The 27666-nt window shown below is 43.1% G+C and overlaps 1 protein-coding gene across 1 annotated transcript in view; it reads left to right on the plus strand.

Moving 5' to 3' along the window:
* LOC148148871 (sodium- and chloride-dependent neutral and basic amino acid transporter B(0+)-like) overlaps positions 1–27666 on the plus strand; it is an 84790-nt gene that overhangs the window by 38242 nt on the left and 18882 nt on the right. The window contains exons 6-10 of the mRNA XM_087991816.1: positions 1582–1714; positions 4188–4328; positions 5091–5319; positions 16217–16342; positions 24076–24194. Coding sequence (XP_087847942.1) covers positions 1582–1714; positions 4188–4328; positions 5091–5319; positions 16217–16342; positions 24076–24194 — 748 coding nt within the window. The remainder of the gene's footprint in view (positions 1–1581; positions 1715–4187; positions 4329–5090; positions 5320–16216; positions 16343–24075; positions 24195–27666) is intronic.

Consider the following 27666-nt stretch of genomic DNA (forward strand, 5'->3'; position numbering starts at 1 on the left):
GCCATTTTAATTGGAAAGAATTGAACGAGAGAGAGAGCTCAGCAGTCAGATTTGTGAACAGGTGAAAAAGTGCAAGAATTTCCACTGAGCTCCTGACACAGTTTGGGAAATCGCATTGTCCTTGAATATGGCAGAACAGAACTCGAGAGAAGTCAGAGGTAACAACAGTGAGGTCTCTGCTCAAGTAAATAAACTGTAGCTTGAGTAATCCAAAGGCCGCAATGAAGACAAAGTCCTGTTTCCAATACTTAGACCAACACTGGGCACAGAATTGTCCTTTTGTGAATGTGGTAGTAGAATTACAAGAAGAAGGATCATTTTCAGCAAGAAATTCCAGATGAAGCAACATGGAGAAAGTACTAGCAGAAAGAAAATGACCTTTCACATGGTTCTCAAACACCAGCAGGTCAACGAGAGGTCAGTACAGATTTAAGCAATGAGAAGATTAAGGACAATTATTCATTTTGTTGAATTTTAATGTTGACACTGTCGGCAATTCCATTCTGAAATAAAACTGAAATGAATTATAATCAATTGTTAGTTTTAAGAACAACGAAGGAAGAAAGAATAAAGAAAATTTATAGCCCAGGAACAGGCCCTTCAGCCCTCCAAGCCTGTGCTGATCCAAATCCACTGTCGAAATCTGTTGCCCAATTCCTAAGGATCTGTATCCCTCTGCTCCCCACCTACTCATACATCTGTCCAGACGCACCTTAAATGAATCTACCGTGTCTGCCTCTACTATCTCAGCTGGCAACACATTCCAGGCACCTATCACCCTCTGTGTAAAGTACCTGCTGCACGTGCATCCCCCTTAAACTTTTCTCCTCTCACCTTCAACGCATGACCTCTCATTCTGGAATCCTTGACCCGATAAAAAAGCTTATCTCTATGCAGTCTGTCCATACCCTTCATGATTTTGTAGACCTCAATCAGGTCCCCTTTCAATCTCCTTTTCTCTAATGAAAAAAATCCTAACCTACTCAACCTCACTTCACAGCTAGCACCTTCCATCCCAGGCAACATCCTCATAAACCATCTCTGCCATCTCTCCAAAGTGTCCACATCCATATGATAATGTGGCAACCAGAACTGTGCACAGTATTCTAAATGCGGCCAAACCAAAGACTTGTACAATTTTAACATAACCTGCTCAATACCCCATCTGATGAAGGTAAGTGTACCATATGCCTTCTTGACCACTCTACCCACCTATGCAGTCACCTTCAGAGTACAATGGACCTGAACTCCCAGATCTCTCTGCCCATCAACTTTTCCCAAGGCTCTACCGTTTACAGTGTAGTTCTCTTGAGAATTAGAACTTCCAAAATGCATCACCTCACATTTGCTCAGATTACCTTCCTCAGCCACTCCTCCATCAAACTCTCCAGTCCACCTATATTCTCCTGTATTATTTGACAGTCTGCATGCTTTCTGCTACTCCACCAATCTTCATGTCATCTGCAAACTTACTGATCAGATCATTAATGCCCTCTCTCAGATCATTTCTGTCTGATAGTAACTGTGTGTAATGGTCGGTGTCCTTGTATAATATGTTTTTCTGTTGTCTTTTATTTTTAGTCAAGTGGTTTTACGCCGTTCCAGTTCAATGGATGAGACTGGGGAGATAGTCTGGTATTTAGCTCTTTGTCTGCTCCTGGTCTGTCTGATAATGGGGGCAGCATTATCAAAAGGAATCAAATCTTCAGGAAAGGCAAGTCTTGAATAGAGTTAAAACTAGTGACAAAGTACAGATTTCTGCAACAATAAAACTTGAATTTAGAAGCCCTTTTGAGAAGTAGCTGATTACTTCCCAGGTGATGTTGACAGTGTCTCATTGAGGAGCAGCGGATCCATAATACATCAACACTTCAGGCCTGAGGGAAATGTTAATCCAAAGCCTTTAATCTCTGTATCATTGGAGAGCAGACATATGCCCAAAGATACCCATTGGGATCTTGTGGAAACCCTGACACACAGATCAACGTGTAAAATGACCAAGAAATTGAAAATTCCGATGGACAATTTCCCTGCTCATTGAGACCTTCCATAATGATTTAAACTTAGTTCCAATGTACTTAGCTGGATAGTTCCCCAGGAATTGTTAGACAGATTCATAGAATAATAGAATCACTATAGAATCCCTACAGTGTGGAAACAGGCCATTCAGCCTAACAAGTCCACACCAACCCTCCGAAGAATAACCCACCCAGAACCATTCCCCTACTACTCTACATTTAACCCTGACTAGTGTACCCAACCAACATATCCCTGAACACTATGGGCAATAAACTATGGCCAATTCACCTAACTTGCACATCTTTGGACTGTGGGAGGAAACCAAAGCACCAGGAGGAAACCCACGCAGGCATGGGTAGAGTGTGAAAACTCCACACAGACAGTCACCCGAGGATGGAATCGAACCCCATTCTATGGCATTGTGAGGCGGCAGTGCTAACCACTGACCCACTGTGCTGCCCCATTCAAAACGTACCGAATTCTTTGGCAGTGATATGGTGGCAGCAGTGGAAGTGGGTGTGCACCATTTGAGGGAGATTGAAGAGAGGTTGTGGAGAGATCAAGTTTCATAAAATGTCTTCAGCCTCAATGAAGCCTTGATTGATTCCACCATCCTCCTGAAGGTTTCGGAGTGTCTGACATGTCCGTTAATACACACAGCATCTCAGCGTCACTCCTCATCAGCATTCTTCTGTATACATCCCCACCAAGGTCTTTACCTGAGTCCCCTGTGGCAGGGCTTCCTGTTGACCTTGCCCTGCACTGAGCTGGAATGTGAATCATTCTTGTTTGGCTGTAGTCCACTCACACCCAGTGACTCACCAAATGTTGGTCCTAGTTCGATACCAGCCTCCAACACAAGTGTCATGCCAGTGTCTGAGTTGGTGTCTGAGTGTCAGATCAGGAGCTTCTTCGTCAAGGTGGTACAGATGCTGTCCTCTTCCTCCATGGGACACTGAGACTGATCAGGCTGGGGATCTAAAAGTAGACAATTAGAAAAGAAATGAGGTTTGGATGAGGGTGGGCTGGGGAGTAGGATATCCATAGTCACACTGTAACCAGAATCTTGATTATACCCGGTAAAAACAATGACTGCAGATGCTGGAAACCAGATTCTGGATCAGTGGTGCTGGAAGAGCACAGCAATTCAGGCAGCATCCGAGGACAGGCAAAATCGACGTTTCGGGCAAAAGCGGCTTTATTCCTGATGAAGGGCTTTTGCCCGAAACGTCGATTTTGCCTGTCCTCGGATGCTGCCTGAATTGCTGTGCTCTTCCAGCACCACTAATCCAGAATCTTGATTATACCAGACAACAGGATGGCAGTGAGTGCGTTTTGAGAATATGCAGAAGGAATAGACCTTGTGTTTTGCGTAATGTGTCCAATTGCTGCAACAAAATAAAGTTTGAGGTAATGTAAATCAGAAAGCAAAAACACACCATCATACTCAGTTTACTCCCTGCAGCACTGTTCCCTGTGATACTGTGATCTATCTTAGGGGGACTCAGGAGATGCAGACATTATCGTTATCTCACTGGTTCTTTCCATTTTGTTGTGTGAAGGATCAGCTGAATAGCTGAAGGTGTGTTGGAACAACCTTCAGCTGGGCGGCACGGTGGCACAGTGGTTAGCACTGCTGCCTCACAGCGCCAGAGACCCGGGTTCAATTCCCGACTCAGGTGACTGACTGTGTGGAGTTTGCACATTCTCCCCGTGTCTGCGTGGGTTTCCTCCGGGTGCTCCGGTTTCCTCCCACAGTCCAAAGATGTGCAGGTCAGGTGAATTGGCCATGCTAAATTGCCCGTAGTGTTAGGTAAAGGGGTAAATGTAGGGGAATGGGTGGGTTACGCTTCGGCGGGTTGGTGTGGACTTGTTGGGCCAAAGGGCCTGTTTCCACACTGTAAGTTATCTAATCTAATGAGACTTGGGTGTGAGCGTTGTAACTGGATTGTGAATGAGGGTTAGACTGAGTATCTGGATGTGGGAGATGAGTCTTGTTGGGGTTACTGCTGCTGAACAATGGACATTGAGTCTGGTGCAGTGTTGAGGAAATATCCCTTTCTGTTTCATTCTCGACATTGATTACTCTCCTATTAGTGTACAGTTCAGTGTGGTCAATGATGTCCCAGTAATACAGGGAAATCTAACAAGTTACTCTCCACACTCAGGTGGTTTATTTCACTGTGACATTCCCATACGTGGTTCTGACCATACTCCTGATCCAAGGGCTTACCCTGGAAGGAGCCAATAAAGGAATTCAATTCTACATTGGGAGCCAATCAGACTTCTCCAAACTGGCTGATGCTGAGGTAAGTGTAATATTCGAGTTGACTGAAGTTCACATTGTTTAATATACTTGCTTTTTATTTCAGTTTGATTTTGTTGACAAGCTGGAATCGTCAATTTTAAAACTTGATCGTTGCTTTAGGGGGCTCTTGTTTAAATGCCACAGAACACTCACTTTTGGTGTTGCCAAATTTTAACAGAGCCCCATGATAAATCATAATGAGTTAGTTTACAGTTTCTATCATGCTGCTGCTTTGGGGTGGGAAGTGTTGGAGAGGGCTATAGTAGGGAGGGAAAAGATAAAATGCCATGGAATGGGTTGGCAAGGGTTGTGATGGGAGAGAAGGGATTGGATAACTGGGTCAGAAAGAATGAGAGGGAACTGAATTCATTGAAACTTCTTCTCGATGACTTCTTTCTGAAATGTTGGAAAAGAACAAATCATAACATTTTCAGGTGACTGGATAAATATTGGGGGAAATTGGAGAAAAATGTGCTCCTCACTCTCATCAACATCTTTGGTCTGAGTGAACATGAAAAGTGATGGAGAGTCGTATCCACCAATCAGATTATTGTATTGTGAAATGTACCGCTGATGATCTCCGATAAGAAGGAAGTGTGAGGTTAGTCTATGTGCATGTGATTAAGAGAGAGGAAGATTACTCATTCATTGTGGGACCAAACCCCAACCCACTCCACACTCCTCACAATAATGTAGTTTTATCAGTTAGATGAGATGAAGGGAAATCTCTCAGCATTGATTAATTCTTCATTTGATTTACCAGGTTTGGAAAGATGCTGCAACACAAATTTTATATTCCCTTGGAGTTGCCGTGGGATCTTTAATAACTCTGTCATCCTACAACAAATTCCATAACAACTGTTACAGAGATACCATCGTTGTCTGTGTTGTTAATTGTGCTACGAGTGTGTATGCTGGATTCGCCATCTTCTCAGTCCTTGGACACATGGCTCATGTACAAGACAAACCTATCGCAGAGGTTGTACAGTCAGGTAACTGCAGAGTCAATCTTCCTGATCTGAGTGAATGCAGGAGTACAGCATCACATGATGTCTCTCATTAGTTAACTATCCTCATGCAGCCTTTTCCTTATAAATTTTTATTGTGTATCTCAATGGAATTCTGAGCTGATAACAAAGGGAACAGAGTGCCTGGACAGAATGGACATGGAGAAAGATGTTTCCGTGCTTAGGAGAAATTAGGACCCAAGGGCACAGCCTCAGAGTAAATGGATGAGCCTTTAGAAGTGAGATGAAGAGGACTTTCTGCAGCCAGAGTGTGGTGAATCTGTGGAATTCATTGCCACAGAGGGTTGGGAGGCCAAGTCAGTGAGTGCCTTAAGACAGAGATTAGAAAGGGGGACAAGGGTTGGAGGGAGAAGGCAAGAGAATGGGGTCGACAAAAATATCAGCATATAATTGGATGACAGAACAGACTAATTTTTCTGCTCCAATATTGTACGGTCTTATAGCACACTGTGATGTTCAACAGAAGATGGATTGAGAGGTGGGAACTCTGCAACAACTAAGTTGGGGATTAGATCCCTGGAAATCTGGGATCTGAGTATCAGCTCAGGGATAACTCTCTAGAGCGAAAGGAATCAAATATCTCTATTTAATCCCTTCTCATTCTGACCTCTTCATCATTCTCCTACTCCTTCTCCCAAGGATCCAGTGTTGGGTTTGGAGTTGTTGTAATGAGGTGGAAGGTTTTTATTTCTGAAGAATGTGATTAGCACCACCCATTGTAATGGTGTAAGGATAATGGAGAAGCCTGAGAATGTCAGAGGAGAGTCAAGGAATACTTCAAGCATGGATAGAAGGATTCATTTAGAGTCATAGTCATAGAGTCACAGAGATGTACAGCATAGAAACAGACACTTCGGTCCAACTTGTCCTTGCCAACCAGATATCCGAAATCAATCTTGTCCCATTTGCCAGCATATGGCCCATATCCTTCTGAACCCTTCCTATTTATATAACCATCCAGATGACTTTTAAATACTGTAATTGTACCAGCCTCCACCACTTTCTCTGACACCTCATTCCATACATGCACCACCCTCTGCATGGAAATGTTGACCATCAGGTGCCTTTTAAAACTTTCCCATCTCATCCTAAACCCATGACATTTAGTTTTGGACTCCCTCACCCTGTGGAAAAGGCCATAATTATTTACCCTATCCATGCCCCTTGATTTTATAATCCTCATAGCATCCAATGCTCCAAAGTTCTACCCATAACTCAAACCCTTCAATGCTGACAACATCCCTGTAAATCTTTTCTTAATACTTGCAAGTTTCATAGCATCTTTTCCGAAGCAGGGAGACCGGAATTGCATGCAGTATTCAAAAAGTGGCCTAACCAATGTCCTGTCCAGCCACAATGTGACCTCCCAATGCCTGTACTCAATGCACTGACCAATGAAGACAAGCATGATTTTTTTCTCTCCTGCGGTTGCAGTGGGAAGAGCGACAGCGGTGACCAGCAGCCTGATGGGAAGATGCTGGGGGTGGGGGAAGAGGTGGTGGTGGTGTGGTGGGCTGCTTGGTTAACTGAGGCTTTGTATTTGGGTGGTTGCTTTACCCCAAACACAACTCGGATGGTGTCACCCACCCACCCTCCTCCTCGAACCAAAAAAAAAATCCTGTGCACTGGATTGACAAGGCAACTAGTCTTTTTTTCCTCACCTTTAATTTTCAGATGGCTCGTTGGGAATTTAGAATAGTGGGAATGGAAGTTAGGGCAGTTGAATGTTCCTCCTGCAGAATGTGGGAAGTAAGGGTCACCGCAAGTGTCCCTGCTGACTGCATCTGCGGGAAGTGCCCCCAACTCCAGCTCCTCGAAAACCATGTTAGGGAGCTGGAGCTATTGCTGGATGAACTTTGGATCATTCGGGAGGCAGAGGGGGTTATTAAGAGACATTACAGGGAGGTAGTCGTACCTCAGGTCCAAGAGGGATGTAGATGGGTTACTGTCAGAGGATAGAAAGGGAACCGGCTGGCAGTACAGGGATTTTGAGGTTAGGGATAGATTTTTGATTACTCCAGGTCAAGTCGGTATAAGGAAGGAGGTAGTGTTGGGTATTTTAAAAGGCATTAAGATGGACAAGTCCCCAGTTCCAGGTGGGATCTATCCCGGGTTACTGAGGGAAGCAAGAGAGGAAATAGCTGAGGCCTTAACCGACATCTTTGCAGCATCCTTGAACATGGGTGAGATCCCGAAGGAGTGCTATTATTTTCTCCTTGTTTTAGAAGGGTAGCAGGGATAATCAAGGTAATTATAGACTAGTGAGCCTGACATCAGTGGTAGGGAAGTTGCTGGAGTAGATACTGAGGGATTGGATCTATTTACATTTGGAAGAAAATAGGCTTATCAGTGATAGGCAACATGGTTTTGTGCAGGGAAGTTCTTGTCTTACCAACTTAATAGAATTCTTTGAGGAAGTGACAAAGTTGATTGATGAGGGAGGGGCTGTAGATGTCTCATACATGGACTTCAGTAAGGCGTTTGATAAGATTCCTCATGGTAGGCTGATGGAGGAAGTTAAGGCGCATGAGGTACTAACTAGGTAGATAGAGAACTGGCTGGGCAACAGGAGACAGAAAGTAAAGTGGAAGGCAGTTTCTCAAAATGGAGAACTGTGACCAGTAGTGTTCCACAATGATCCATGCAGTGACCATTGCTGTTTCTGATATACATAAATGATCTGGAGGAAAGCATAGGTGTTCTGATTCGCAAGTTTGCTCATGACACTAGGATTGGTGGAGTTGTAGGTGGTGAAGGGGACTGTCAGAGAATACAGCAAAATATAAATAGGTTCGAGAGTTGAGTGGAGAAATGGCAGATGGAGTATAATCCGAGCAAATGTGAGGTGATGCATTTTGGACAATCCAATTCAAGAGTGAACTATATGGCAACTGAAAAAGCCCTGGGGAAAATTGATGGAGTGAGAGATCTGGGTGTTTAGGTCCATTGTACCCTGAAGGTGGCAATGCAGGTTGACAGAGTGGTCAAGAAGGCATACGGCCTGCATTCCTTCAAAGGCCGGTGTATTGAGTACAAGAGTTAGCAGGTCACAGTTGTGTAGGACTTTGGTTCGGCCACATTTGGAATACTGCATACAGTTGTGCTACCGAAAGGATGTGGATGTTTTTTGAGATGGTGCAGAGGTGGTTCACCAGAATGTTGCCTGATATGGAAGGCATTCGCTATGAACAGAGGTTGAGTAGATTAGGATTATTTTCATTAGAAAGGTGAAATTTGAGGAGGTCCTGATTGACGTCTATAAAATCAAGAGAGGTATAGACAGGGAAGATAACAAAAAGCTTTTTCCCAGAGTGGGGGACTCAATTACTTGGTCATGATGTCAAGATGAGAGGGGAAAACTTCAAGGGAGCTATGAGTGGAAAGGTCTTTGCACAGAGAGTGGTGGACGCCTAGAAAGCATTGCCAGCGGTGGTGGTAGAGGCGGGCATGATATTGACATTTTAGATGTATCTAGACAGATACAGGAGTGGGCAGGGAGTGGAGGGATACAGATCCTTGAAAAATAGGTGAAAAGTTCAGGTAGTCTTTGTTTCTTTGTTCTAATTTGTCCATCAATGTCAGCGAATCAAAGGATCTGGTCATCAGCTTCAGGAAGAGGAGCAAAAGGCACACCTCTGTATGTGCAAAGGAGCAAAGGACACACCCCTTGGATTAGAAGGAACTTGAAGCGCATGTAGACTGTTTCATTGGGGGCAGCAGTATGTACTACCAGTCCGGTTAAAGTCAGTGAGCTGAAATGTGAATGAAATGTATAAGTTTGCATAATGGGTGGGATCTCAAACAACAACAAGAGTATAGGAAAGAAATTGAGAGCTTTGTGGCATCGTGTAAAGACAACCATCTGTCCATCAATGTCAGCTAAACAAAGGCCCTGGTTATCAGCCTCAGGAAGAGAAGCAAAATACACATCTCTGTATGTATCAAGGTGCTGAGGTGGAGATGGTCAAGTTACTAGGAGTAACAATCTCCAACAATCTGTCCTGGTCCATCCACATCGATGCTACAGTTAAAAAAACACACTAATGCATCCAGCAGGCAAAGAAAATTCAGTCTGTCCAAAATGACTCTTACCAATTTTTATAGATACACCATGGAAAACATCCTATCTGGAAGCATCAGAGCTTGGAATGGGGCAACTGCTCTGCACAAAACCACAGAGAGCTGTGAACTCAGCTCAGTCCAACACACAAACCAACCTTCCATCCATTGATTCCATCAATATTTCCGGCTGCCTCAGAAAAACAGCCAAGATAATCCATGCCCCCTGCCATTCAGGTTGTACTCTCCTCCACCCTCTTCCATTAGGCAGAAGATTCAAAAGTTTGAAAACATGTACCAACAGATTCAAGAACAGCTTCTTCCCAGCTGTTATCAGACTCTTGAATGGACCTCTCAAATATTAAAGTTGATCTCTCTCTGCACCTTCTCTGTTGTTGAAACACCATATTCTACATTCTGTTCTATTATCCTGATGTATTAATGTATGGTATGATCTACCTGGCTAGCACAGGGAGCAGCACGATGGCTCAGTGGTTAGCACCGCTGTCTCACAGTGCCAGGGATATGGGTTTGATTCCAGCCTCGGGCGACTGTCTGTGTGGAGTTTGCACATTCTCCCTGTGTTTGTGTGGGTTTCCTCCCACATTCCAAAAGATGTGCAGGTTAGATGCATTGGCCATGCTAAATTGCCCATAGTGTTAGGTGCATTAGTCACGGGGAAATGTGTCTGGGTGGGTTACTCTTCCGAGGGTCAGTGTGGACGCGTTGAGCTGCAGGGCCTGTTTCCACACTGTAGGGAATCCAATTGAATACTTTTCACTTATCTCCAAACAACTGACAGGAGCAAATCCAATCAAATCCAATTATACTGGAGTAGAGAGAAAAACAAACCTCACTAGCACCACAAGAAATCTGGGCTGAGAAGTGAAATGATTTATTGGAATTTGCCGAGAGATCACATGTCATTGCTATGACATTTGGCCCTGCGGAGAGATTTGTTTAAGGAGATTGGGAGCCACAACAAAAAAAAGCATCAGAAAACATCCATTACTGCAGGAAGGAGCAGGGACTCCTTAACCACTGCAAAATAATTCTAACGTCAAAATGATGAAAACTTAAAAAAACACAGAAAGGGAAGGCATCTAACTCTCACAGCAACTAAGTTTTAATCCGAGAGATGGATCAAGATAAATATAAAATTGGACATTTTGGAGACTGTTTTCAAGATATAGACCAGTTCACAATTGGATATCCAGTCAGACCAGAACAAACAATACACTTTCTGTAATTGGAAATGTTATTGTTGATTTAACTGTTCACAAGGAGTTCGTGAAAACTAAGGAATCAGATTAACTGAAAATTTTAACAGCTTTTGCCTCTACTTGGAAGTAAATATTAAAGACTATAATGTCTCCAGTTAAGAAGGAATGTTGGCTGTAAATTCACAACAATATTTTTGTAACAGTTCTGTATCACAATTTAACACAATGCTCCGAAAGGTGGTGGAAAGGACGATGGATGAGGACTTGCCATCTGAGGTAGTTTGGGCTGAGGTTAGGAATAGGAAAGGTGAGGTCACCCTGTTAGGAGTCTTTTACAGGCCTCCTAATAGTCCTAGAATCATTGAAGAAAGGATAGGGAAGGTGATTCAGGAGATGAGTGACAGTAATAGGGTGGTTGTTATGGGGGACTTTAACTTTCCTGATATTGATTGGGAAAGCTATAGCTCAAGTTCGTTAGATGGGTCAGTGTTTGTTCAATGTGTGCAGGAGAGTTTCCTGACACAATATGTAGACAGGCCAACAAGAGGTGAGGCCATACTGGATTTGGTTCTGGGTAACGAACCAGGCCAGGTGTTAGAATTAGAGGTAGGTGAGCACTTTGGGGATAGTGACCATAATTCGGTGATTTTTACTCTCGTGATGGAGAGGGATAAGTGTGTACTACAGAGCAAGAGTTATAGCTGGGGTCAGGGAAATTATGATGCGGTGAGGCATGACTTAGGATGTGTGGCTTGGAAAAGTAGACTCCAAGGCAAGAGTGTAAATGATATGTGGAGCTTGTTCAAGGAGCAACTATTGAGTGTCCTTGATAATTATGTACCTGTCAGGCAGGGAGGAAAGGGTCGTGCGAGGGAGCCGTGGTTTAATAAGGAATTGGAATCCCTTGTTAAATGGAAGAGGGCGGCCTATCTCAAGATGAGACGTGAAGGTTCAATTGGGGCGATTGAGAATTATAGGGTAGCCAGGAAGGACCTGAAGAGAGAGCTAAGAGCAGCAAGGAGGGGACATGAAAGGTCCTTAGTCGGTAGGATTAGGGAAAACCCTAAGGCTTTCTATAGGTATGTTAGGAATAAAAGAATGACTAGGGTAGGAATAGGTCCAGTCAAGGATAATAGTGGGAAGTTGCGTGTGGAGGCGGAAGAGATTGGGGAGACACTGAATGAATACTTTTCTTCAGTATTTACTCAGGAACAGGGCATTGTCGTCGATGTGAATACTGAGTCACAAATAAGTAGAATGGATGGCTTTGAGGTATGTAGAGAAGAGGTGTTGGAAATCCTGGAAAAGGTGAAAATAGATAAGTCCCCTGGGCCTGATGGCATTTATCCTAGGATTCTCTGGGAAGCAAGGGAGGAGATTGCAGAGCCATTGGCCTTGATTTTTATGTCCTCTTTGTCTACAGGAGTAGTGCCAGAAGACTGGAGGATAGCAAATGTGGTTCCCTTGTTCAAAAAGGGGAGTAGGGATAACCCTAGTAACTATAGGCCGGTGAGTCTCACTTCTGTTGTGGGCAAAGTCTTAGAGAGAATTGTAAGGGATAGGATTTATGCACATCTGGATAGGAATAATGTGATCAAGGATAGTCAGCATGGTTTTGTGAAGGGCAGGTCGTGCCTCACAAACCTTATTGAATTCTTTGAAAAGATGACGAAAGAGGTTGATGAGGGGAAAGCGGTAGATGTGGTATATATGGATTTTAGTAAGGCGTTTGATAAGGTTCCCCATGGTAGGCTACTGCAGAAAATACGGAGATATGGCATTGAGGGTGAGTTGGAGGTTTGGATTAGGAATTGGCTGGATGGAAGAAGACAGAGGGTAGTAGTTGATGGCAAAGTTTCTTCATGGAGTACCGTCACTAGCGGTGTTCTGCAAGGATCTGTTTTGGGACCATTGCTGTTTGTCATTTTTATAAATGACCTGGAAGAGGGGTTAGAAGGTTGGGTGAGCAAGTTTGCGGATGATACGAAAGTCGGAGGAGTTGTTGACAGTGAGGAAGGATGTGGCAGGTTACAGCAGGATATAGAGAAGCTGCAGAACTGGGCAGAAAGGTGGCAAATGGAATTCAATGTAGCTAAGTGTGAGGTGATTCACTTTGGGAAGAATAACAAAAAGATGGGGTACTGGGCTAATGGTCGGATACTTGGTAGTGTGGATGAGCAGAGGGATCTTGGTGTCCATGTACACAGATCTCTGAAAGTTGCCACCCAGGTAAATAGTGCGGTGAGGAAGGCATATGGCGTACTGGCTTTTATTGGTAGAGGAATTGAGTTCCGGAGTCGTGAGGTCATGATGCAGTTGTATAAGACTCTGGTGCGGCCGCATCTGGAATATTGTGTGCAGTTTTGGTCGCCATACTATAGGAAGGATGTGGAGGCACTAGAACAGGTGCAGAGGAGGTTTACCAGGATGTTTCCTGGTATGGAAGGAAGATCGTATGAGGAAAGACTGAGACACTTGGGGCTGTTTTCATTAGAGAAAAGAAGGTTTAGGGGTGACTTGATTGAGGTGTACAAGATGATTAGGGAGTTAGATAGGGTTGACAGTGTGAACCTTTTCCCACGTATGGAGTCGGGTATTACAAGGGGGCATAGCTTTAAATTAAGGGGGGGTAGATATAGGACTGAAGTTAGGGGTAGGTTCTTCACTCAGCGAGTCGTACGTTCATGGAATGCCCTGCCAGTAGCAGTGGTGGACTCTCCCTCTTTATGGGCATTTAAGCGGGCATTGGATAGGTATATGGAGGATAGTGGGTTAGTATAGGTTAGGTGGGCTTGGATCGGCGCAACATCGAGGGCCAAAGGGCCTGTACTGCGCTGTATTCTTCTTCTTCTATGTAAAATGGATAGTCAAACAAATATTTCAATAAGATTATACTCACAGTCTCAGTCTAATTCCATAATAAATTGATGTATCTTTATCTCAACTGCAGACTGATAAAGAAGGCATTTGACAGGGGAGTTGGCTTCATTGGTTAGTGCATTGTGTATAGGAGTTGGGGCATCATGTTGTGGCTGAATTGGACATTGGTGAGGTCATTTTTAGAATAAAGTATACAATCCTGGTTGCACTACTATAGGAAGGATTTTGACCAACTTGAAAGGATGCAGAAATGAGTTAGAATGATGTTGCTGTAACTGGAAGATTTGAGCGATAAGGAGAGGCTGAAGAGGCTGGGGATTTTTTCCCCTGGAGTGTTAGAGGCTGAGGGATGATCTTTTCAATGTTTATAAAATCATGAATGGCATGGATAGGGCAAATAGACAAGGTCTTTTTCTGAGATAGGGAATGCTAAAGCAAGGGGCAATGTTTTAAAGTGAGAGGGAAAGACTTAAAAGAGACCTGAGGGGCAACCTTTTCATGCAGAGGGTGGTGCATGTATGAAGGAAGCTGCCAGAGGAAGTGGGGGAGGCAGATACAATTGCAGCATGTGAAAGGTATCTGGACAGATACATGCATAGGAAGGGTTTAGAGGGATATGGGCCAAACGTTGGCAAATGGGACTAGATCAATTTAGGGTATCTGGTTGGCATAGACAAGTTGAAACGAAGGGTCTGTTTCCATACTATACATCTCAATAACTCTACGAGAGTATCAGGTTGTGAAAAAAACACATTTTCTTCCAATTGATACATTTTGCTAATTTTAAAATTGACTTTTCTGAATTGAAAATGGCTGCTACCTGTCAGATAATGTGCAAGTTTCCTACCAGTTCTAGAAACTTCCACCAGTATCATTATAAAAGATAAAGCTAAACCACCATCAGTTTGGAGTCTCCATCTTTCATTGTGTCGGTGTTGCATTCAACAAGTAGAAAAGACTAGTAGATAATCCATCCCCCAGTTAGACTTGGAAACAAAAAGGAGCTATCAAACTTCATTACACCTGAAAAAGCGCTGATGGACTGTCATTTCGCTCAGCCAATCAACAGGAGCTGTTAACCAGGTCAACAAAATTGACTTGTGTATTTCCTCTTGATCCTGAAAATTTGCATTGTCATTTCTGGAGTCTCCTTGTCTTATTTTGGTTCAACCAAATCTGCAATCTTCTAAGTATTGACCATAGCCAGATGCCAGGCATAACGCAGGTCTTAATTACCACAAAATCTAATTCCCAGACATTTTCCTGTTAGAAATGGAAAAAATGGATCAAATCTCACATTAGATTAGATTCCCTACAGTATGGAAACAGGCCCTTCAGCCCAACCCGACCCTCTGAAGGATAACCTTATCAAACCCATTTCCCTCTGACTAATTGATCTAACACGATGGGCAATTTAGCATGGCCAATTCACCAGACCTGCACATCTTTGGACTGTGGGAGGAAACCGAGCACCTGGAGGAAACCCACGCAGACACAGAGAGAATGTGCAAACTCCACACAGACAGTCACCTAAGGCTGGATTTGAACCTGGGATCCTGGTGCTATGAGGCAGCAGTGCTAACCACTGAGCCACTGTGCTGCCCATAATCACGATTAAAAGGAATTCTGCAATTGCTGCCTATAATCAGCTAAATATGCTGCAGTCTGAGCTTCATCAGAAATGTACCCTCACTGGACATTAACTTTCTGAATTCAGACAAAGCAAGTGAATGTCCATGTTTTTGGATTTTAAGTTATTAATGTTAACAAATTCTTTCACTCCCTTTTGTTTCTTCCTTGGACGCTTGAGCATGTGCAAGTGTTGCAAAACCCACTCCCTGATGTGAATGGATGATTAAATCATACATTTAATTTAATCCTAAAGAGAGACTTTGGAAATTGGACTTAGAAAACATCCAGCAACCTGTTTGAAAAGGAACAAACAAAAATATAAAACACATCCACTTACAGTCTGAAGATGAGAACAATTAAAATAATTTAATTTAACCCATTTTTCTCAAGTCCGTGACATGAGACATGAAAGATTTCTGGTGTGTGCAGAAGCACACATGTAACTTGTTTATAGATGACAGTAATGTTTTAAATGTTTGAACATTTAACTCTTGAAATTTCTGCGGTTGGACCTAAAGAATGGTAGAATCTATCCACCCAAACACAAAACCGGGGTTGGGCTTTTACAGTTGAATTCAGCAAGGTCATAAAGTCAGAGGTTCCGATATGTCTGGAAATATCTACTTGAAAAAGCTTTGTAATTTTTTTTTAAAACACTTAAACAATGAAAGGGGACTGTCCACTTCTCCCAGTTCAGGGTTTGGTTTGGTTTGGTTTGGTTTTAGCAAGCTGTTTTATTTTGTAGCTGTTAGTCACATTTTAACTGGGAACCCAGAGGAGCTGTTGGGGTCCCACAGAAGCAGATCCACGCTGATCCTCTCTCTCCGGGCCACCTTCCTGACATGTTTCGAGGGAGTCTACCCTGCCTGACATCACAGGGTGCTGGCTTAGCACATCCACCATCACACATGATCAGAATGTGCCACATGCCACAGCAGGAGTGCCTGCTGACATTTGTTCCATTCTGGGTTTTCATTGGCACCAATGCTGTTAATCTTTAGTTTCGGTTCCATCTGTCTATTGTAAGCATCGCTAACATTACCATATAATTTCTATCCACTGTTTAGGTTTTGGATTGGTTTTTATTGCCTATCCAGAAGCTCTTGCCCAGTTGCCATGGGCACCTTTATGGTCCATTTTATTTTTCTTCATGCTGCTCACTCTGGGACTGGACACTCAGTTTGCAGGTTTCGGTAAGAGCGACATTACTTCACTGAACTCATCATTTTCTACTTTCTTGATTGGAAGTTATCTGAATCAGTATGATTATATTGAAGTCGAAGTTATTGTTTGTGATATTAGTGGATGAATGAACAAAGAACAAAGAACAAAGAACATTTACAGCCCAGGAACAGGCCCTTCGCCCTCCAAGCCTGAGCCCATCTAAATATACTGTCTAAACCTGTCGGTCAATTCCTAATTCCAATTTGTATCCCGCTGCTCCCCACCTCCTCATGCATCTGTACAGACGCATCTTAAGTGAATCTACCGTGCCTGCCTCGACCACCTCTGCTGGCAACGCGTTCCAGACGACCACCATCCTCCGTGTAAAGTACTTGCCGCGTGTATCCCCCTTAAACTTTCCACCTCTCACCTTGAAAGCCTGACCTCTCGTTATTGAATCCTTCACCCTGGGAAAAGGCTTGTCTCTGTCCACCCTGTTGATACCCTTCATGATTTTGTAAACCTCAATCAGGTCCCCCCTCAATCTCCTTTTTTCTCATGAAAACAAACCTAACTTTCTCAACCTCTCTCATAGCTAGCACCTTCCATACCAGGCAACATCCTCATAAACCTTCTCTGCACCCTCTCCAAAGTGTCCACATCCTTTTGGTAGTGTGGTGACCAGAACTGTACACAGTATTCAAAATGCGGCCGAACTAATGTCTTGTACAATTTTAACATGACTTGCCAGCTCTTATACTCAATACCCTGTCCAATGAAGGCAAGCACACTATATGCCTTCTTGACCACTCTATCCACCTGTACAGCAACCTTCAGGGTACAATGGACTTGCACTCCCAGATCTCTCTGCCCATCAATCTGTCCCAAGGCTCTTCTGTTCATTGTATAATTCGCTCTAGAATTAGTCTTGCTTAAATGCATCACCTAACATTTGTCTGGATTGAAAGCCATCTGCTGCTTTTCCGCCCAACTCTCCAGTCTATCTATATCCTCCTGTATTCTCTGACAGTCCCTAATGCTTTCTGCTACTCCACCAATTTTTGTGTCATCTGCAAACTTGCTGATCATATCAACAGTGCCCTCTTCCAAATCATTGTAATATACATATATTACAAACAACAGTGACCCCAGCACTGATCCCTGTGGAACACGACTGGTCACCTTTCTCTATTTCAAGAAACTCCCTTCAACTACTACTCTCTATCTCCTGTTGCTCAACCAGTTCTTTATCCACCGAGCTAGAACACCCTGCACACCATGTGACTTCATTTTCTCCATTAGCCTACAATAGGGAACCTTATCAAATGCCTTACTATAGTCCATGTATATGACATCAACAGCCCTTCCTTCATCTAACAACTTCAAAGAACTCTATTAAGTTGGTAAGGCACAATCTCCCCTGCCTGTCACTGATAAGCTCATTCCTTTCTAAATATAAATAGACCCAATCTCTCAGTACACTCTCCAGCAACTTCCCCATCACCGACTTCAGGCTCACTGGTCTTTAGTAACCCGGAATATCCCGACTACCCTTCTTGTACAGGGGGACAACATGAGCAACCTTCCAGTCCTTCGGCACCTCACCTGTATTTAAGGATGCCACAAAGATATCTGTCAGGGCCTCAGCTATTTCCTCTCTCACCTCCCTCAGCAACCTGGGATAGATCCCATCCGGTCCTGGGGATTTGTCCACCTTAATAACCTCTAGCCGACCCAACACATCTTCCCTGCTTATGCCAACGCGATCCAGACTAATCAAACTTCTATTTCTAATCTCAAGATTCATCATCGTCCTCTCCTCAGTGAACACTGATGCAAAGTAATCATTCAGAATCTCACCCATTCTCTCAGGTTTGACACACAGCCTTCCTTCATTTGCCTTTAGTGGGCCAATCCTTTCTCTAGTTATCCGCTTGCTTCTTATATAAGAATAAAAGGGTTTGGGATTTTCCTTAATTCTGCTTACTAAAGCTATTTCATGACCCCTTTTAGCCTGCTTGATTCCTTGTTCAAGACTTGTCCTACTCTTCCAATATTCCTCCAGGGCCCCTTCTGTTCTTAGCTGCCTAGACCTTATTTACACTTCCCTTTTCCTCTTGGCCAGTAGTACAATTTCTCCTGTCATCCACGGTTCACGAATCTTGCCCTTCATATCCTTTGCCTTCAATGGGACATGCATACCCAGCACTACCATTAACCTATCTTTGAAATCCTCCGACATCTCAAATGTGGACTTCCCTTCAAATAAGAATCATTCTTTATCTTATTTTGATTCTCTGCTTAATGTCTCAATGGGGCATCAAAGTGTTTGAGTGAAATAGGTACATAGCTGTATTAACGAAAAAACAAAGAAATGTGGATGCTGGAGATCTGAAACAAAAACAGGAATTACTGGAGAAACTCATCAGGTCTGGCAGCATCTTTGGAGGGAAAGCTGATTGAACATTTTTGCATTCAGTTCTGAGAAGGGTCACTGGACCTGAAACATTAACTCTGCCTTCTCTGCACAGATGTTGCCAGACCTACTGAGTTTCTCCAGCAATTTTTGTTTTTGCTTCACAGCTGCATGAAGGGAATGACCAGCAAAATGCCCCATTGGTACTAATGACATCGGCAGGCAGAGTGACGGGTACCTGCAAAGGGAATTCAAGGAGTTAGGTAATAAGTTGAAAAGCAGGCCCTCTAAGGTTGTAATCTCAGGATTTCTCCCTCTGCCACATGGTGGCAAGGCCTGGAAGAGGAAGATGACATCATTGAATGCATGGCTGAAGAGCTGGTGTTGAAGGGACTGGGTAGGATAGTCTTCATAGGATCAGTGTGGACGTGTTGATTCGCAGGGTCTGTTTCCACACTGTAGAGAGTCTTAAAAAATGGAGAGTTCTATGTATCTGGATCATTGGGATGTCTTCCAGGGCAGATGGGACTTGTATAAGAAGGGTGGGTTGCTCCTAAATTGGAAGGGACACCAATACCCTGATGGAGAAGGTAAAGTCACATGGGATTCATGGTGAGCCAGTACGATGGATACAGCATTGCCTTGTGAGAGGAGACTGAGAATAGTAGCAGAAGGATATTTTTCTGACTGGAGATTTGTGACCAGTTATATTTCACAGGGATCAGTGCTGGGACCCCTATTTTTTGCAATAAATGTAAAACATTTGGAGCAGAATTTAGATGGTCTGATTAGTAAGTCTGATTAGACAACACAATGATTGGAGAGCTGTGGATAATGAAAGGATAACCAGAGAATGCAGCAGGATATGGGTAGTCTGGATACTTGGGAGAGAAATGGCAGATGGAATTTAATCTGAACAAATGTGAGTTGAGGCATTTTGAAAGGTCTAATGAAGGAGGGAGGTATAGAGTAAATGGCTGAACCCTGAGAACCATTAACATACAGACAGGTCCAGGCAATCAGGTCTATAGTTCTGTGAAGGGGGTAACACTTGTGGATAAGATGGTCATGCTGGCATACAACATGCTTACTTTCATTGGCTGTGGCAGAGAGTATAAAAATTGGCACGTCATGTTGCAGCTTCATAGAATTTTAGTTCGGCCACATCGAGTCATAGAGTCAGAGAGAGGTACAGACAGAGAAACAGACTGTTCGGTCCAACCCGTCCATGCCAACCAGGTATCCTAAACATTTGCCAACATTTGGCCCATATCCCTCTAACTACTTCTTATTCATATACCCATCCATGTGCCTTTTAAATGTTGTAATTTACCAGCATTCATTACTTCCACTGGCAGCTCATTCCATACATGCATCAACCTATGTATGAAACATTTACCCCTTGGGTCCCTTTTATATCTTTCCCCTGTTACCCTAAACCTGTGCCCTCTAGTCCTGGATTTCCCCACCCCAGGGAAAACACCTTGCATATTTATGCTATCCATGCCCCTCTTGATTTTATAAACCTCATTAAGGTCACCCCTCAGCCTCCGACGCTCCAGGGAAAACAGCCCCAGCCGATTCAGCCTCTCTCTATAGCTCAAATCCTTCAACCCTGGCAACATCCTTATAAATTTTTACTGAACCATTTCAAGTTTTCCAAAATCCTTTCGAAAGAAAGGAGACAGGAGTTGCACGCAATATTCAAAAAGTGGCCTCACTGATGTCTTGTACAGCCGCAACATGACCTCCAACGCCTATTCTCATTCTCTGACCAATAAAAGAAAGCATACCAAATGTCTCCTTCACTATCCTATCTACCTGCAAATCTACATTCAAGGAGCTATGAACCTGCATTCCAAGGTCTCTTTGTTCAGCAACGCACCCCAAGACATTACCATTAAGGGTGTAAGTCCTGCTCTGATTTGCTTTTCCAAAATGCAACACCTCATGTTCATCTAAATTAAATTCCATCTGCCACTCCATTGGCTCATCTGATTAAGATCCCATTGTGCTCTGAGGTAATCTTCTTCGCTGTCCACTACATCTCCAATTTTGGTGTCATCTGCAAACTTACTAACTACATTTCCAATGTTCACATCCAAATCATTTATATAAATGACAAAAAGTATTGGACCCAGCACCGATCCTTGTGGCACTTCGCTGGTCACAGACCTACAGTGTGAAAAGCAATCCTCCTCCACCAACATCTGTCTTCCACCTTTGAGCCAGTTGGCTACTTCTCCCTTTATTCCATGCGATCTAACCTTGCTGACCAGTCTCCCATGGAGAACCTTGTCAAATGTCTTACTAAAGTCTATACAGATCATGTCAACCACTCTGCTCTCATCAATCCTCTTTACTGCTTCTTCAAAAAAACTCAATCACGTTTGTAAGACATGATTTCCCATGCACAAAGCCATGCTGACTATCCCAAATAAGTCCTTGCATTTCCAAATCGATGTAAATCCTGTCCCTCAGGATTCCTTCGAAGCAGTTCTGGTCACCATATGACCAAAAGGATGTGGAGGCATTGGAGAGAGTACAGAAATGTTTTACGAGGATGTTGCCTGGTTTGGAGAGTATTAGCTAAGAAGAGAGTTTGGATAAACTTGGTTTGTTTCCAGTTGAACTTCGCAGGCTGAGGAGCAAACTGATAGAAGGTCACGAAACTGTGAGAGCTATGGACAGAATGGATCATCAAACTCTTCTTCCCAGGAATGTCAATTACTAGGGGACATCGGTGTTAGGGAAAATGGGGTCAGTTTAAAGGAGATATAAGAGGGAAGTTTTTTTGACACAGAAGATGGTAAGTACCTGGAATGGGCTGCCTGAGGAGGTGGTGGAGATGAATACAACAGCAATGTTGAAGAGGTACTTGACAGATATATGAATAGACAGGGAATAGAGGGATACAGATTGTGTAGAGGGAAAAGGATTTAATGTAGAAAGGTGTCATGAGTTGGAATAGTATTGAGATTTGAATGGGCTGTACCTGTGCTGTGCTGTCCTTTGTTCCTTGTTACTTCAACATCTGGAGATCTCATAACAGGATCTCTGTTTGATTTTTATTGCAATAATTTTCAATCTCACTTTGTTCAGGTCACTCTTTCTTCCCTGTTCTTTGATCAGAGTAGCTCATATTTTTTCAGTTTGTTCTGAGGCACTGTAACCATCTGAGGATAACCACTATGTAATTTGAGGTAGATCTTGAAAATGTTCCCCAGTGTTAGGCAGAGTAACAGGAACAGGATGAGATAAAATACATTGAGGAATGATGACACTCTCCTGTTACTGCACTGATCCAGAGACACAAAGTCAAATTTCACCTCAGCAGCGAAAGAATTTGAATTGAATCAATCAAATAAAGTTGGAAGGAAAATTAAATATTAGGAATGGTGATAATGAAACTAATAACTTGTTGAAAAAAGCCATCTAGTATGTAATGTCCTTTATGGATGGAATTTCTCACTGAAGACTGACATGAAACTCTAGGTTCACTTTCCAAAATGACCAACAACCATTCAGCTACTCAGAGACTAAAACAATCTGTGTTTGCATGCAGCAAAACCTGGACAAAATACAGAGTACCTCATATTTATACATTTACACCAGACAAGTACCAGACTGTGACTAATACCAATAAAAGGAATTTAACCAGCTCTCCTTGAAATTCGATCTTTGCTGCTTCCCCACGATCCCTTATCCTGGGGATTATCAACCACCAGAAACTGAACTGGTCCAGCCACATCAATACTGTCGTTAAAAAGAGCAGGTGGGAGTCTGGGAATTCCCAAAGGTCTGTCCGTATCAGCAAGGTACAGGTCAGCAATGTAACAGAAAAACTTCCCCAATGCCTGGTTGAGTATGTTTCTCAGGGTATGTAGACACTAATTAAAACTGTTTGGAGTCATAGCTACCAGATCACCAATTCTTCCACAGGATGGTCTCTGATTGCTGCTGTCCCACTGAAGATTAACTGTCTCCAGTTGGGGATAGGTAAAGGTGGTCGGTAATTGTGTTCAGCCTGTCACCAGGATGCAACATTTGCATGGATGGTGTATAAATGGGGAAGACAGTGTTGTAATGGTATTGGCACTGGCCTGTTAATCCAGAGGACCAGACTAATGCCCTGTGAGCGTTGGTTTGAATTGTAATTAATATAAAGTTAATCATCGGTGGTGCTGGCCATGAAACTACCATTTATTGTAAAAATCCACCTGCTTTACTCATGTCTGTCAGGGAAGGAAATCAGATCCACATTCCCAATCCATAGTAATGTCTGAATGAGTCAATCGGTTCAAGGGCAATTGGGGATGGGCAAGAAATACTGACCAAACCAGCAATAACCACATCCAGTGAAATAATAGAAAAATGTAGCAAACACTTCCTCAGGGGACACAGGACATTGGAGAGCCCATCCTTCGAGTACAACATACAACTTCAGCTTTCTTGCTTAAGGAAGTGGGTAATTGCATTGGAGCCAGTTAATAGGAGAGTCACTGGGCTGGTTGACTCCCCGGGGAAGAATGAATTACTTTATGAGGAAAGGTTAGTGCTGTACTCATTGAGTTTTGTAAAATGGGAGGTGATCCTATTGAAATATGCAACTCTCTGAGGGGATTGAAAGTTTTGAGCTGAGTGAATGTGAAGTGGTCCAGACTGAGCATTACAGTTCAAGAAAATGTCTCCACTTGAGGCACAGATGAGGAGCAATAGTTTCTGTTAGATGTCATTACGTCTTTGGAATTCTCCACCACAGAAACAGTGGGAGTTGGGCCATTGAATATATTCAAGACTGACTCAGACACACTGTTGATGAACAAGGGAGTTAAGGATTCTGGGGGACTGGCAGGAAAGTGGAGGTAAGACCACAATCAGATCAGAAACTATCTTATTGAACAGCAGAGCAGGCTTGAGGGGCTGAATAACCAATTCTTCCTCCTGTTTCTTATGATCTTATGTTTCCTACAGCATGGAACCCTTCCAGTGTTGGAAAGATTGCAGCAGCATCTCTTGTCAGGCCCGAGGTTGCCATGGAAATGGCACTCACTGTTGCCGGGCAAGAAGCAGTTTCTGTTGTTCACCCAATTCCAGAGAAATCACTTGGAGGCAGAATGTACTGGGCCTGTGACCTGACTGTGACCTTTTGAATTTGTCTTCTGTTCTTTTCTCCATTCCTCTCTCCACACATCTCGCTGGATTCTGCCTGGGACAGAAGAATTTGTCTTGATCTGTCCCTCTGGTCTGCAGAGCTTCAGTCTCTCCAGTGTTGGCTATCTCTGGGACTGTGTAAATTATTCATGAATTCCTAATCTCACTTAACTTTTGTTTTTTCTCTCTCAGAAACAGTTATAACAGCACTGCTTGACATGTTCCCCAAGTTTCTTCGAACAAAACGCCTTTATTTGACAATTGGTATTTGGTTGATATTTTATTTCCTTGCCCTTCTTTGTGTGACACAGGTATGTATTTTTTAAAAATACTTTGCTCTGTTTTCGTACATAGTTCATGCTAAAACTAACAAGTGTACTGATGGTATCTTTGGTACAGCTCTGTTGAGAATACGGTGACTTGTAACATTGATTCAATCACATGGTGTTGGTGACAATTCGGTGCATGACTGAGGGCGCAGTGCACTGTCCGAACTGGCGGCTGTTCTAGCCTGAGGGAGCTACAACAGGATGGGAATGTGGACAAGACTGTTCAATTTAGAAACTGGAAATATATTCCTAAAACCAGCACGCCCAGATGAAACAGCAAGATATGATCAGGGAGGTTTCAAAAAATAATAAGCAGTAACTTGGACATGAGGATGAACAGAAAGTGTGAACACCTTGTGGAATGACAGTATCTAACTGTTCACAAGAGGAACCATTGACAACAGATCCTCTCCAAACAAAGATGTACAAGTAAACTCAATGAACTGTTCATGAATTCATCCCAACTGAAAGTCACAGACAGTCAATGAGTTTAATTCCTACAGATTCTCAATGTTGGGTGGTGTTTCTAAGTGCACTTAGAGTGACTTAGGAGGAGAAGTAGAAGGCAGAGAAAGTCTGTGTGATGGAGCCGATGAACTCTGAGATTGTCAAACACATTTCATGAATAATGTTAAAATGGCTGAGGAAGAAACCGAACCTGACTTTGTAGGATTAAAGTTAAATCTGTGAATTTATAACCCGTGCTCCAACTAATGAAGGCAAGCATCCCAAATGCCTTCCCAATTACCCTTTTGTCCTGAGCTGCCACCTTCAGGGATTATATTATTAGATTAGATTAGATTAGATTACAGTGTGGAAACAGGCCCTTCGGCCCAACAAGTCCACACCGACCCGCCGAAGCAAAACCCACCCATACCCCTACATTTACCCCTTACTTAACACTACGGGCAATTTAGTATGGCCAATTCACCTGACCCTGCACATCTTTGGACTGTGGGAGGAAACCGGAGCACCCGGAGGAAACCCACGCAGACACGGGGAGAACGTGCAAACTCCACACAGTCAGTCGCCTGAGGCGGGAATTGAACCCAGGTCTCAGGCGCTGTGAGGCAGCAGTGCTCACCACTGTGCCACCGTGCCGCCCACTCTGGGGACAAATAGCTCAAGGTTCTTCTGTTCCTTTGCTACCTACTGAGTACTCACTTAAATTGTTCATTGTGAGAAACGAAGCTCACTCATTTCAATAATTTCAGTCCGAGACAAGATCTGAATCAGTAGTATCGTTTATTACGCCCTTGCAAGAGGGATGTTGTGTCCACTGTCCACAAGGCAGGGACACACACACACTGAATTCAACAAGTACACAATATTTATGTAATTTGTTCCTATTATCTGCTCCCATTGCTCCTCCCCTGTTTACATCTGTTTCTAACCTAAACACAGCTGTTCATCTCTAAACTCATCTGGCTTTGTCCGTGACAAAATGTTTATCTCTGGCCTCACAAGGCCGTTTGACCACCTCCCTCTGTGGTCTTATTGTTATTTATCTTTCTTCACTGCCGTCTGTTTCTATGCTTACCAAAACAATCTTTCCTTCTATCATTTTTTCACACTGAGCTTTATGATGTTTTGATGGTGGTCTCTTTTTTTGTTTCTGCTGAAGCGGGAAACAGATGTTTATAACTATTGTTTGTACAGGCATTTCTAGCTTAACCTACACCCCCTCCCCTCACAGCACCTTATCTATTTGTCTGTTTGCAGGCACATTTCATTCTTGTATGCACATTTTAGCTAATACAAAAACAATTATATATTTCCCTCACATAGTTTTGATTCTTGTTGACTCAGCTCTTGGCTGAAACAGTTATACACTGGTGTGAGTTCATTTACCTTGCATAAGTAATTATGATTACAGAAGTAACACTACTTTACCTATATCCCACATCATTCTTCCAAAGTGCATCACTATACATTTATCAGGGTTAAATTTCATCTGCCACTGATCTGACCATCTGACCCATCTGTTTATATCCCCCTGAAACCTAACGCTGTCCTCATCACTGTCACACCCAGCTAATTTTTGTATCATCTGCAAAATTACTTGCCACCCGCCAACATTCTCATTTATGTAATTTATGAATATCATAAAAAGAAACCTGGCACTGATCCTGCAGAATGCAACTGCACACTGTGCTCCAGTCACACAAACAGAGTTCTATCACCACCCTCTGTATCCTGTCACAAAGCTCGCTTTGGATCCATCTTGTCAACTTACTGTGGATCCTATGAGCGTTGATTTTTCTTATCAGTTTCCCATGTGGGACCATGTTAGAGTTACTGCTGAAATCCATGTAAACGACATCAATTGCCCTTCTCTTAGCCATGTGCTGGTCACCTCCGTGTAAAACTCTACCAGATTTGTTCAGCACGACCTCCATCTGGGAAAATCATGCAGACTATCCCTGACCAAACCTTGCCTCTCGAATTGGGAATTAATTTTCCCCTTCACTATTTTCTCCAATAGTTTCAGTGAGAAACGAAGCTCACTCACTTCAATAATTTCAGTCCGTGACAAGATCTGAATCAGTAGTGTCATGTATTTCGCTCTTGCAAGAGGGGTGTGGTGTCTACTGTGTACAAAGGCAGTCTCACACACACACTGAATTCAGCTAGTACACAATTTATGTAATTTGTTTCCCTTCCCTCCTCCCATTGCTCCTCCCCTGTTTACATCTCCTCCCTCTCTAAGACTGGCACCCATTACTCTTGTTTATCTCTTGCCTTATCCGGCCCTGTCTGTGACAAAATACTTATTCTGGCCTCACAAGGCCATTTGACCACATCCTGCTGTGGTCCATTGTTAGGTATATCCTCCTTCACTCCCATCCATTTCCCTTACTTATTATGACCTTATGATCTCATGACTTCTTGATTGTGGTTTGTTCTTGTTTTTGTAGAAGTGGGAACAGATGCTTATAACTACTGTTTGTACAGGCATATCTAGCTTAACCCCCGCCCCTCACAGCACCTTATCTATTTGTCTGTAACATCTACCATTGTTTGCAGACACATTTCATTCTTGTATGCACATTTTAGCTAATACGAAAACAATTATGTATTTCCTTCACATAGTTTTCATTCTTGTTGACTCAGCTCTTGGCTGAAACAATTATACACTGGTGTGAGTTCATTTACCTTGCATAAGTGATTACGATTGCAGAAGTAACACTACTTTACCTATATCTCACAGTTTCCCCACCACTGATGCTTGACTTACTGGTCTGTAATTCCCTTGTTTATCTCAAACACTCTTCTTGTGAAAATGAACCACATTAGCTGCCTTCTAGTCCTCCAGCACCTTCGCTGTTGCCAGAGAGGAATTAAAAATTTGGTTCTGTGTCCCTGGAATTTTCTTCCTCATCTCCCACTGTAACCTGGAGGACAACTGTAGTCCAGGACAGGGCGCCGCATGGACCTTGCAAACTCCCTCAAT

The sequence above is a fragment of the Chiloscyllium plagiosum genome, unplaced genomic scaffold (assembly GCF_037043375.1).
Source record: "Chiloscyllium plagiosum isolate Xiang-an unplaced genomic scaffold, Cpla_swu_hap1 HiC_scaffold_11, whole genome shotgun sequence".
NCBI lineage: Eukaryota > Metazoa > Chordata > Chondrichthyes > Orectolobiformes > Hemiscylliidae > Chiloscyllium > Chiloscyllium plagiosum.